This window comes from Crinia signifera, chromosome 4, assembly GCF_055691185.1.
Source record: "Crinia signifera chromosome 4, ASM5569118v1, whole genome shotgun sequence".
Lineage (NCBI taxonomy): Eukaryota > Metazoa > Chordata > Amphibia > Anura > Myobatrachidae > Crinia > Crinia signifera.
This window is the reverse complement of record NC_139220.1, coordinates 46,207,362-46,220,344: the sequence shown is the minus strand read 5'-3', so window position 1 is coordinate 46,220,344 and position 12,983 is coordinate 46,207,362. Positions and strand designations below refer to the sequence as shown.

The 12,983-nt window shown below is 45.5% G+C and overlaps 1 protein-coding gene across 3 annotated transcripts in view; it reads right to left on the bottom strand.

The window, feature by feature from the left end:
• Positions 1-10,263: 10,263 nt before the first annotated feature.
• The window catches only part of CLINT1 (clathrin interactor 1), an 81,023-nt gene continuing 78,303 nt past the window's right edge, over positions 10,264-12,983 (bottom strand). For all 3 annotated transcript variants that reach the window (XM_083181703.1, XM_083181702.1, XM_083181704.1), the window contains one exon: positions 10,264-12,716. In XM_083181703.1, the coding sequence (XP_083037829.1) occupies positions 12,424-12,716 (293 nt within the window). In that variant the 3' untranslated portion in view covers positions 10,264-12,423. The remainder of the gene's footprint in view (positions 12,717-12,983) is intronic.

Sequence of the window (12,983 nt, the reverse complement as noted above, 5' to 3'; positions counted from 1 at the left end):
CTTGATGGAGAGTCCATTCCCCTTCCAGAAGTGACTCCCTGCTGAGGAAGTCTGCTTCCACATTCCTGATTCCTGGAATAAATATTGCCGACAATGCTGGAACATTTGTGTCTGCCCAACTGAAGATTTTGGAAACTTCTGCCATCGCCATCTTGCTGCGTGTCCCGCCTTGATGGTTCAGATAAGCCACTGTGGTAGCATTGTCCGATTGTATCCTCAGCGGGGATCTCCTCAGAAAATCCTCCGCCTGAATTAATGCGTTCAAAACCGCCCGAAGCTCCAGAATGTTTATTGGCAGTTTGGACTCTTCCTTTGACCAAAGGCCCTGAAGCCTCAGGTGAAGGACTACCGCCCCCCAGCCCCTCAAATTGGCGTTGGTCGTTATGACCAGCCAATCCCAGGGCCTGAGAGATCTCCCCAGCTGCAAATTTTCCACATCCGTCCACCATAGGAGGGACTCCCTGGACTCCAGTGACAGGGATAAATCTTCCTGTTTCATCGTTTTGGCATTTCCGGACCAACAGGAGAGGATGTTCCATTGGAAACTCCTCGAATGGAATCTGGCGAACTGGAGAGTTTCGAAGGTTGCCACCAACTTTCCTAGCAAACTTACTCCTTGCCACACCGATGGAGCCGGTGCTTGTAGGATCTCTAACACCATCTGCCGAATCTCCACAGCCTTGGCTTCTGGGAGAAAGACCCTGTGAAGGTGTGTGTCTATGATCGACCCCCAGAAACTTCAAAGTCTGCGTTGGTGTCAAATGGGACTTGTGCAAATTTAAGATCCAGCCCTGACTTTTCAAAAACGGTGTTGCCACCTCCAGGTGAACCTGTAACAACTCTGCGGACTCTGCTTTGAAAAGCAGATCGTCCAGGTAAGGGATAATAATTATTCCCTGCAGTCTGAGAGCTGCAGCCATGGTGGACATCACTTTGGTGAACACTCTCGGAGCCGTGGCAAGACCAAACGGGAGTGCTTGGAACTGCCAATGTCTTCCCCCGATTGCAAACCGGAGTAAAGACTGGAAATCTCTGTGGATCGGGACATGGAGATAAGCATCCTGAATGTCCACTGATGCCAAGAACTCCCCTGGCTCTATGCTCAACAGCACCGACCTCAGGGATTCCATGCGGAAGTGATCCACCCAAAGATGAACATTCAAAGATTTTAAATTTAGAATGGGCCTGAATGACCCGTCTGGTTTGGGAACTAAGAAAAGGATCGAATAAAAACCTTTTCTTCTCTCCTCTCGAGGAACCGGTATAACTACCCCCTTCTTCTCGAGAGATAAGGCCGCTCCCAGAAGAGAAGATCTGAGACGAAAGGACGGTTTAAAAACTCCAAATTTAGAGCCAGAGGATTTAGAGGTGGTGGGAAGAAAAGTACTCTTACCCCCAGTAGCCTGCTTGATGATCTCATCCAATTCTGACCCAAATAAAAGCTCACCTTTAAAAGGAATACTTTCCAGTGACTTTTTAGATTCACTATCCGCCTCCCAGGCCTTTAACCAGAGAGCTCTTCTGGCAGTAACAGAAGTGACGGATACTTTGGACGCCATTTTGACTCCCTCCTCGCTAGCTTCACATATATATTCCGCAGCACACCTCAACTTTTCTGCTACGGAAAAAGCTTCCGCATCATGTTGGAGATGACTACTTAAACTCTCTGCCCACCTGATCATGGCTTTTGCCACCCAGGCCGAAGCAATAATGGGGCGCATAGTGAAACCAACATCTTCAAAAACTGCCTTCAGACAGCCTTCAACCTTTTTATCAACCTGATCTTTAAAGGCCCAGCCACCTTGCACTGGCAGCGCTGTGGCCTTGGATAATCTGGCCACAGAAGAATCCACCAGAGGAACTTTCTCCCAAACCTTGACATGATCCTCAGGCATGGGGTACATGTTTGCATATTTTTTAGACATTAACAGTCTCTTTTCTGGAGACTTGCCAGCCTCCCCTAACAAAGCAACCACGCCTTTATCCGAGGGAAAGGATACTGGATCCTTACGGCTCCTTTTAAACACACACTGCGCAGCAGCCTTTTCCTCAGCGGGCAAATCCAGAGCCTGCTTTACAGCCAAAATCAAATCCTCAATACCAGAGGCTGAAGAATCTGCTTCCTCTCCCTGTTACCAACACAAATTATCCTCATCTACCCCACCATCATCTGTGTCGGTAGTCAATGGAGGAGCCATGGAAGACCCTTGTCTAAACACCACATCCTCTGATACCTTGGTAAATTGATCCAAAAGAGAAGACATGTTATGCACACCCTGTGCAGTGTCGTGCATAGCCTGCAGCAAGATAGGGTCTCCCTGTGCACGGGTAATAGAACCCTGAGATGAGGGAATAGGTCCCGGTGATCCCACCAAAGATCCATTTTGCCTATTTAAAGCCTCTGTTAAAGCCTTAACAGACCGTCCCAAAGCCACAGCCCACGCTGGCTCAGCTCCTTCAGGACTCTGGGTCCGTGACCCACAGGGCACAGCTTCACAGGAAGGGCACAATTCCCCCTGGTCCAACTGTTCACATGATAAATTTACATTACATCTCTTGCAATGGTAAAACATCTCAATCGCTCCCTCCCCAGCAACAGAACTTCTCTCATCAGCCATGTTAATATCAGAATAAAACACTGCTAAACGTTCAGGCAAAGTCACAGAGTAATGCACCAGTGTACTTATCTGTGTGTTCTGTTGCCAGCGATCAGCGGGGGAAGCTCTTGTCAGGAGAGACTTCTGAGCAGGATCTCTGTCTTTCAGCTCCGCAGCAAGCACAGAAATGGTGCCAGTGAATCATGGAAGAGACCAAGTCTCCCTTCCAGTAAAGGTAGCTGGCGTCTTTTGGCGCCAAACCTCTGTCACAGGCGCTCCCAACTATGTCTCTCCCCTCCAGTAACTCCCCCTCTAGGGACCACTTGGAGTTGTCCAGAAACGCTGGACGTCCTGTAAGAAACCTCAACTCCCCTGGGGGATTTCAGTTTCCAAACTCTTAAAGATGGCGGCCGCCATCGCTGGGAGACCCGTCCCCAAGATCCCCTTCTAGGCAAGGCGCTGGATGGGGTCCCCCAGAGCCCAGAAGAAACCTCCGTTTGAGCGGAGGCAAGCGCTGTGCAGAGTGTGCATTCCTCCGCCGAATGCCCTCCTCTGCACACAGAACACTGAAAGGACGCGCTTCTGTCAGTGTTCTGCTGCGCTCTCAGCGTGTATTGACTTCAGCCAGAAGTCACACGCTGGAAAAACCTGCTACTAAGTCTAATGTTAGAAAACAATAAAAACCTAGTCTAACTAATAAAAATCCAAAGAAAAAAGTGTGGCTACAGCGCAGCCACTCAGCATTGCACCCACTCCTGTAGGCACCTAAAATGAAACTAAAGCATTATGGGATGCAGAGGGAGGAGCTTGCTCCCAAAGAATTGAAGCATAGGTGCCTGGCTCCTGGCGGACCCTACTACATCCCATCGTGGAGCTGTGTCACCGGACTGGAAGAAAGAGAAAATCTATTTATATATTAAACACACAGTATAAATAACATTAGTTGTTTGTTAATTTATGTTGGAGCGCAGCACATTATGCATCTCCTGATATACTCTGTGCTGCTGGGGGACCCTGCTACTGCCACTATATAACTCTGTGTGTGGGTTCGTGCTATCTCCATTCCCCTCCTCACATCTTGTCCCAGTCACATGCAGACCTGTCATTACTGCCATATTATGCATATCCCGATGCAGTCGGATACTCAACCTGTATATTGAAAGTGAGTGCAGACAGCCGGATTTAGGGAGCAATGCAAAGGGTGGCAAGAAGGCAGTAGGCTCCTTGAATAAGAGGAAGACTTGGTTTAATCCAGACATTGAGAAAGAGGAGGTCAGTGCTGCAGCTCGGTCTTGACACCTGCAGGGACTTAAGCTGGTATATCACAATTCCTAGAATTTAAATGTTCCCGTGTCCTCACTTTATTTTGGCCAGAAGATGAGCGCTATCAGCCTGTGTTTAGGGTCATCTTCCAGCCACATTAAGTTGGGCTCATTAGGAGCAGGGAGAAAACATTGTCAGCATAATTATCTTCCATATTACATCACAAGCATTAAAAGGAACGAACACCTTATATTTCCTGAGACTTTCATGCCCTTTTCTAGACAACTATACAGTCGGTCCATATAAAGGTTGCCCGGACAGCCACATAAAGCAGTGGTGAAGAACACATGCAGAGATAATAGCGGAAGTAGCTCAGATTCACGCTGGCCGCACCATCCTCCTGAACCAATGCAGGGGTGCCTGGGAATTCCATGCATCTGCCACTGGTTATCAATGAATCTGATTGGACATTTGTTCAGGCCATAAAGTGGCTCTTTAAGAAACACATCTGTCTATCCCAGTCATCCCTTTAAAAAGCTGAATTTTCTATTTCAAAGTACAGTGTCTGTGCGGTTACATATATAATTTCATGGGTCAGGCCAGTGTACACAAGAACACCCCCCACCAGATTACTAGGGGAGCACTGATATCACACTGAGGCCTCTTACAATCACTTTCTTCAGCCATTTGCAGATATACCAGCTCGTATGATCAGCGCATACAATCTATGTGGATAGACAGACAAAGGCACCAACCAGGTCACATTCTTATCTATAAATAACACCAGTTTGCTGGCATGCATGTACATATATACGTGCAGGAACAATAGTACTGGATGACACATAGTGGAATACCGTGATTTAAGACTTGATCGCAGGTCAGCTGTAATTACTCCCAATTTGTGTGCACAGAACTGAGAGGCAGATGAGGAAGGGGAGAGAGATAAAATGCCAATCAACTCCCAAAGTCAATCTTCAAACACAGCCTGTAACATGGCAGCTAGAAGCGGATTGGCCGTTACTTGATCTCACTCTACTTTATCGCTCTCTAAGGTAAATAGACTCCTAAAGCAGATATGTAAGATAAACGGCGCTACCACCAGCATGCCCGCACTACACTTACCCAAATTGCAAATGCCATCTTTAGCCACGTGGCAATTCTACAGAGGTGCCTACAAACGGAGACATCCAGAATTGGTAACCTGCTCACAGGTAGGGATGGCCATCATTGCCTATGCCATCGATGGCAAAAGTGCAACTGGTCATCGATAATGTATTGCTATTCAATGGATGACCATCGATGTTTTTACATCTCAATGGTCATCCCTTTTCTTAGATTGATTGGCCTGTGGGCCAATCAAAATACAGAGGCGGGGCTTTGCAGGTGTCAGGGGCGGAGCTATACTCCATGTCCCAGCTCCTTGGGGGTAAAAGCAAAAATGTAACTATTTGTTTAAGCTTGACATCCATGGTGGGAAACCATCTGGTTCTCCCCCATCGATGGCAAAACTATTTGACATCGGCCATAAACCATCAATGATTTCTAATCATTGATGGTCGATGGTCATCCTTACTCACAGGGAGCTCCTATACAATTATGTAATATATAGGATAAACTTATGTGAACAATTGGGGCTTTGTTTTCTTTTTTAAGTTAAACTCAGATTGCTGGTAAAAACTTAAATGGAAACAGAACCCATCCGACCGGAGACCCCATACCCACTAGCCCTCCGTAGACCACCCCAGCTAACTGCAAGAGCAATTTCTCAAAAGCACCACACGTTACATGCAATCACACATGTGGGATGTGACTTCTGCAGAGACTTCATCCTTGGCTACAGGGGAGAATTAGCAGGTACTGTAGTTCTAGGAAGGCCAGACTGTACGGTTCCGCATAATATCTGAATCTGCAAAGCAATGGGATGTGAGGAAAGACGGAGAACCAGATGCAGGTGGGCACATAAGAACTGGAGTTGGCTAAGAGGTGGCCTATATAATATTAGAAAGAAAACATCAAACAGATTATAAAAGAAATATGTGTCAAACTATAATAAATGGAAAATAAAGTGTTAATATGGTTAGACATTCAGATGTAGCAGTATGGCATTCTAGTTAAGAGGTGTGCAGCACACTCGTATAATGAGACCTGGAGGAATGCATCAGAACCAGGGCACATGGATATCACAGATTTAAGATCAGATTGCGGTAAGAGAAAAGCAAAGTGCACAAAAATGTGTCCATAAAACAATCAAAATGTCATATATATATATATATATGTGTGTGTGTGTGTTTATTGTGAATCCTGCACTCTTCTTTGTACTGATAACTGGGACAGAACTTTAAATACTGCAGGTGCATCTGCTGTGTCAGACTAGATGAGGCTGTAGTCTTTACCGTCTCACCCCCCACCCCCCATGGCTTCAGTCATCCTGCAGAAGTTGCTGGTATAACAGGATTGCGTGTGACAGTAACACTTCACAGCTCGCCAACTTCCATCTCCTCTGGAGCCTATGAGCCGAGTTTGTCCCTTCCATCTACTGGTTTATTAATGAACTACAGGCTCTTAAGCAGATGCATATTCATTAGCTTGCCAGCTGTTGTGTAGATCCCAGATGCCAAAAGAGAGATATGCTAACGCAAACTATTTCTTTTCTCCTGACACAGAAGTAATTGTGGTCAAATTAGAAGAAAAAAACGTTAATTGCACACCTGACACCATCACCGGTAATGGGTTCTTTACCAGACAAAAGAGACGGAAAATGTTAACTTAGATTAGAGGGAACTTTCGGGAAAGGGTTTTCTAGAACTGACCGGTTAGTATAACGGCAAATATAAACTCAAACAGTAACAGAAAGCCCGTAACGGTCACAACAGAAAAATGCAAACTTACATTTTGCAGGATATAAACTCAGTCTATCCGTATGCTAGGAACCTGTACCCGCATGAATGCACATTTTGATAAGGGTTTCAGGAGTCCGTGGCATAATTTGCCGGAGTCTGCTGATCACTGGTTCCAAGTATACAGGGTTTGTATAAAAAGTAATGAGACCTATTTGCTTCTGAAGCGATTGTACATGCTCCAGGCGGGTTTGATGGAGGGGGGAGTCAGCTTCAACACGCACTGAGCGTCAGTCGCCTACAAGCTTCTGTGCGGTGCGTAACGTGGTTTTAGTGAACCCCTGTCCCTAGGCTGAGTTGAAGCTTAAAAATTCAACGTTCTATCGAACAGTGCTACGCCATTAATTTCTGTGTGGGATAAAATCGGCTATGGAGACATTGGCCATGATCTAGAAAGTGCATTGCTGCCAATTGGAAGCTGCATCATGACAATCCACCAAGCCACACCTGCTTCGTAGTCAACGACTAACTGTCCCAGAACGGCATCGCAACGCTTCCCCAGCCCCCAGGGGACTTTTTCCTGTTCCCCCAAGTGAAGACAGCCCTCAAAAAGGACACCACCATGGGGCCGTAGCAGAGGTCAAATCGGCTTTGACGCGCTGCTTGAAGGACATTCCAGAAAAGGACTTCCAGGGCACCATCCAAGCGTGGACAACTCAGCAGAAGTGTGTTGACGCACAAGGGTTTTATTTTGAAGAATTTTAAATAGTTTTTTAGCGAGAACTTCAATAAATATTTTTTTCCTCCAAATTTGGTCTCATTACTTTCATACAAACCCTGGAGGTGCATTCACTAGGTTGGCATAAAAGCTCTTGCATTATAAGTAAAACAAGCAATTAGAAACATATTACAATTCTTCTTCCAAGTCTCCGCTTACAAAATTGTCAACACTTATGTGAATGGATTTAATAAAATAGCCCAATAAACCTTACGAAAATCCATAAGCCTGCAATTCCCAAACTTGCCACAAGGTGTTGCTGTTGGCCCAGTACAGGTAGAAGTATCACAGCTTTTCATGCATTCAGAAAATGAAGCTCTATTAGATACACCACATATTACTAGAGGATACACCTAACCAGCTAGCTGCCATCAACAAGAGCCGTGCATAGTCACCACAATTACCACTATAGCTAAGTAGGTCACAGACAGCTGTCCCCCTATTGTAGCCATCTCCAACCATTAGCAAGGCTTGCAGCTTTCTGAATGCAATCTTTCTTTCAAAGGGGACTGATTGTATTTAGCCTAATAATAAACTAAATTCAAATACTGAATAAATCCATAGCTTAAATACCAGCAAACATTCTATATAACTTAGTATGCCCCCCCCCCCAACGGTTCCATCACTGAGATGGTGCAGAAGGGACAGGTCAGCTGGGGAGGATAGGGGACCAGTAATATATATTGTGTGTTTCATTCAAGGTGGTTTCTTAGCGTATGGATTGTTTAAACCAGTGATGGGCACAGGGAGGCCATGCACATATGAACCATGGAGTCTCCTGCCTGCTTTAGTTCCATAATTGTTGGTTATAACCATACATGCGCATCTATTCTTCTCATCTCCTGAAGAAGGCCAGAGGGTAGATACAGCAGACTACTTTGGGACAGGCTATGGAATCATTAGGCCAGATCCGCTTCATTTTAGCTCTGCCCCCTCCATACGGACCCACAGTTCCCGGCATTACCTCCCACATCATTAGGAAGAGATGGATATGGGAGATCCACAAACTCATCCAGGGGGCTACCCCAAAAAGTTGGGAGTCTCCTGCACTTGCGAGAAGAGTAGGTTAAGTTTGGCGGGAAGTTGCAACATTTGTGTAAAACGACTGCCATATTACTACACTTTAGTTTAAGGGAAATGGGATGCGATACAACGCAGGTGCTAAAAAAGCACCGGTGATGTGCACCCGACGGCCGCACATCCCAGATATAGTCTATGTGCAGAAGGTTCAATCTCCAGGTCTGATCGGGACGCACATCGGATGTCAAATACATGCAGGTTATCCAGTTAAAATATGATTTCTTGGCCTGATCAGGTGAAATCAGGCAACATCGCAGTAGTGTATGGGAGCATTTATAGTCTACAGCCTATAAAAGTTGTGTACTCACGGGGCGATGTGGCGGGCGCCAATATCAGCGTCTGCCAGGACCCGGCATGCAGGGAGGGAGGGTGGGGACATTCTGCATTGAGCAGCATGGCCCTCTTTTCGAAGGAGAAATACACTTGCCTTCACAGTCTATTTCTGGTTTCAATCCCGATGACGCTCACCGGAATCAAATCTAAATCGCATTTAGCTGTACACATGCGATTCAGGGTCGCTTTCTATTAGATTTGGACTATAATGTCTTAATAGAATAAAAAGTGACCCTGAATCACACGTGTACGCAGCATTAGTTCACCAGGAACCACTGCATTCTCAAAATGGCTGCCTTCATCATCATTTCCTGGCAATGGACACGAGGGGGGAAATTTACTAAGATATGTATTCTACTTCACATGTGATGTTGCTATGGGTAACCAATCAGATCCCCGTCTAAAGGGTGCTAAATAAATAAGTAGAATCTGATTGGTTGCCCATAGCAACATCACATGTAAATTCCCTTGTAAACATTTTTGAATCTCTGTCCAATCCAATTCCATCCAATAGGGTGGGCATGACTGTTTTTCTGTAGTCATAATACAGCTGTGTGTAGTACAAATTTCAATCAATAGTTTTATTTTTTTACAAAACATTAATACAAATAAATCGCGTTAAAACCGTTTTTTTTTTTGTATTTTTTTCTCTTTAATCAGCAAATAACATACACTTTAGAGAGTCTGTTAGTTTGTCAGGCTCTGTTCATCTAACATCTCATTTGTCTTATGAATTTGGTAGGTCATTTGGTTTTCTGAACATTGTTTAACATTTACCCAGAATCCAGACAACACGGACATCTCAATTCAGTGTTTACCAGCATCATATAGAATATTCAATGTGGGAAGTACATGGATTTAAAATCGAGATGACTGCGCCTCTAAAACCATTTAACGTTCTTTTTATTTTATGAGTGTTTTAAGGCTGATAAAAAACGAACCCCCGTTCCCTGAGGACCACGGCGAGGCGGACCTCGCAGTACAAATTCATACACCATGTAAGAGGTAAGTGGAGAAGATGTTGATGTAACAATACTTGAAGGGTTCTATTCTTTGAAGCCAATTTAAACACGGCGAATTGTTGAAAGATTAAAAACCACAGTCTGCTAATTACCCTCGGTTCTCATCTCTTATTCAGGTCGTGAATCATGTTCCATCACCATTAAGCTGCAGCCCATGAATTTTGGTCTAATTAGAAGGGTTGGAGATGAAGCAGAGTTTGGACGTGGCACCCTGCACCCATCAGCATGAGAAGATGTCATTAAACAATCTTAAATTATTTATGAAAATTACTTTGCCCAAATTGTAATTATTCCCTCTCTGTGTGAATGCTAGTGTGAGACGGCGGAAGGAATGAGGCAGGCAGGAGCAAAGCCTGGGTCAGAAGGTCTAATGGTGGAAAACATCTGGACTACTGCGGAGACAGGTAAGTGGTCGTTACCTGGAAAATACAAGGAGAAAGCTGACAAAAGAACAGACAATCACCCAGTGATGACGCAGGTCCCCCCAAACCTTACCCTCACCTATACTGTGTGGTAAACCTGACGCCATCACAAAGACTGACCTTTATTTGTGCATTAAAGGAAAATGTAAGATCAAGAACCAGGGAAAAAAAGAAAAAAGTTTAACATGTTTTTTTTTAAACATTTTATTTATGTCAAGCCAATAAATTTCAAGGCAGCCAACAGCTCCCCCTTAAGTCATAATAATATAGATTTGTATTTATTACAGAACTGATTCCCAACACCGGCTGCTGCCTTATTTACAAGTTAAAGTTAAGGGGGGGTGGAGGAAGATTAAGAAATGGTATATAAAATCTAAAATCAGTCTTCGAAGAGAAGGGCAGCAGCTGAAAGAGGAGTCAATCACTTAGCATATTGTTACCCGAATGAGGGATTTCGGAGATATGTAGTTTATCCGGGGCTTGCTGTATACCAATGTGGTGCAGCACTGCTAACGAGGGACACTTACAGTATAATATAGGTGAGCAGCTAGCGTCAAGAACAAAACTTTGTAGCAAACAGATTTTAGGAGGACTACAAAATAATAAAAATAGCACTTTTAGTTGGACCAGTCATAAGAATGAATCATCTTTCATGGCACAGCAGGTGGGGGGTACAGGGCAGTTCTAACGTTGCTGTGCTGTTGGGACCAATTAAAAAGGGAGTAAAAAAAAAAAATGCATTCCTACCGATACTCGTACTTGGGAAGGGGGGCGAGGGCGGGTTGAGAAGAATTCTACTGTGACATTAAACTCACCATGGCTACACACTTGTGATCTGTACACTGAAGTGGTGGGACAGATAGAGTAGCAGTTTCCAAACTTCTTCAGTGACGTGCCTGACCTCAATGCACAGCACTGTCTAAACCAGGCTTGTCCAACCTGCGGCCCTCCCGCTGTTGTGAAACTACACATCCCAGCATGCCCTGCCACAATTTTGCTATTAGGGAATGCTAAAACAATGGCAAGGCATGCTGGAATGTGTCGTTTCGCAGAAGCTGGTGGGCCGCAGGTTGGACATGCCTGGTCTAAACAGTGGTTTACAGCGTCAAGTAGTGAACCCACTGAGACATGCCAGGGGCCTCAGCTGTGAAACCACCGCGACAGCCTGGGGAACACAAAGCAACAGGTCGAGGGCCCCAGCTGAGAACCCAAGGCAAAAGGTCGAGAGCCCCAGCTGAGAACCCAAGGCAAAAGGTCGAGAGCCCCAGCTGAGAACCCAAGGCAACAGGCCGAGGGCCCCAGCTGAGAACCCAAGGCAACAGGCCGAGGGCCCCAGCTGAGAACCCAACACGACAGGCCGAGGGCCCCAGCTGAGAACCCAACACGACAGGCCGAGGGCCCCAGCTGAGAACCCAACACGACAGGCCGAGGGCCCCAGCTGAGAACCCAACACGACAGGCCGAGTGCCCAACTCCCAAAAATAGTAAAGGTGACAGACAACCTACAGGCGGCAGACCAGGTCTAAACTGAAGGACATACTTTGGAACAGTATAACTGTACAAGCCCAGTCACTCTGGAGAAAAATAGATACTTTCTTATATATTTTACATTAAAAAAAGGAAAGAAAAAAAAAAGATACCTTCCCAGCTGAGCGGAGATGCGGAAGGTGAATGTCCAGCAGGGCAGGAATGTGTCAAGTTAAATGCAGGTTGTGTGAGCCCTATTCAACTGCAGCCAAATACCTCAGAAACCCAGAATTTAAAGGAAGGAGAAAAAAAACCCAAAACAAAACAAATAAAAGAGCGCCCTGTTACGTATCCTGATGTCGGACAGGGTGTACCCGCTTCCACCTGCCTGGTACATAAAGGCAATATCGCTCAGTATAGAGCATGGTCTCTGGACTGTCTTCCCATCTCCCCTCTACAAATCGCTCTCATGTAAGTTCATTTCAATTATAAAAGATATTTTCTATGGAGAATCAGGCACTGCTGCTTCCAGTCCTCCGAGTCCCCCTCTTCTACTGTGTCATCGTGTGTGCGGCAGAGGATCCTTCATAACACAGCACTGCGTGGGATGGGTTGCATAAAGCTTCTATTTGCTGAAGTTGGCAAAGTTTGCGAAGGCATCCTGTTTCGGTGGCATGGCTCCCATAGGCATTCCCATGGTGTTAGGCATTGCCATCATGCCCTGGTTCATCATTGGAGGGATTCCTACTGCAGACATGCCCATAGTGCCAGTCATCATGTTGGGGATGCCCATGGCTCCAGGGATGGGGCCTGGTACAATTGGGCTTGTCGGAGGTCGGATGGTCATCATGCCAGGACTACCGGCGATGTTCATACTTGCAAAGCTCTGCGGTAACATTGTCATGGGCTGCTGTATATCTACACATAAGAGATACAAGGAATGTAAGTCACACACCAGTTACAGCACATCTACACCATGGAAGGGGAGCCCTAAAGTGAACTCATCACCTATACACAAAGGAGCCGGACGTTCTGTGGTCTGGACCAATAATCATCCTAGAACTCCTAGGAGCAGTGAGTCCGTGTCCCCTCCATCAGTGTATTTACCAATAAATAGACGCACTTTACATTTAGAGTGAGAACAGCGAAAGCACACACATTCTATACATTGTTATATTGCTAATT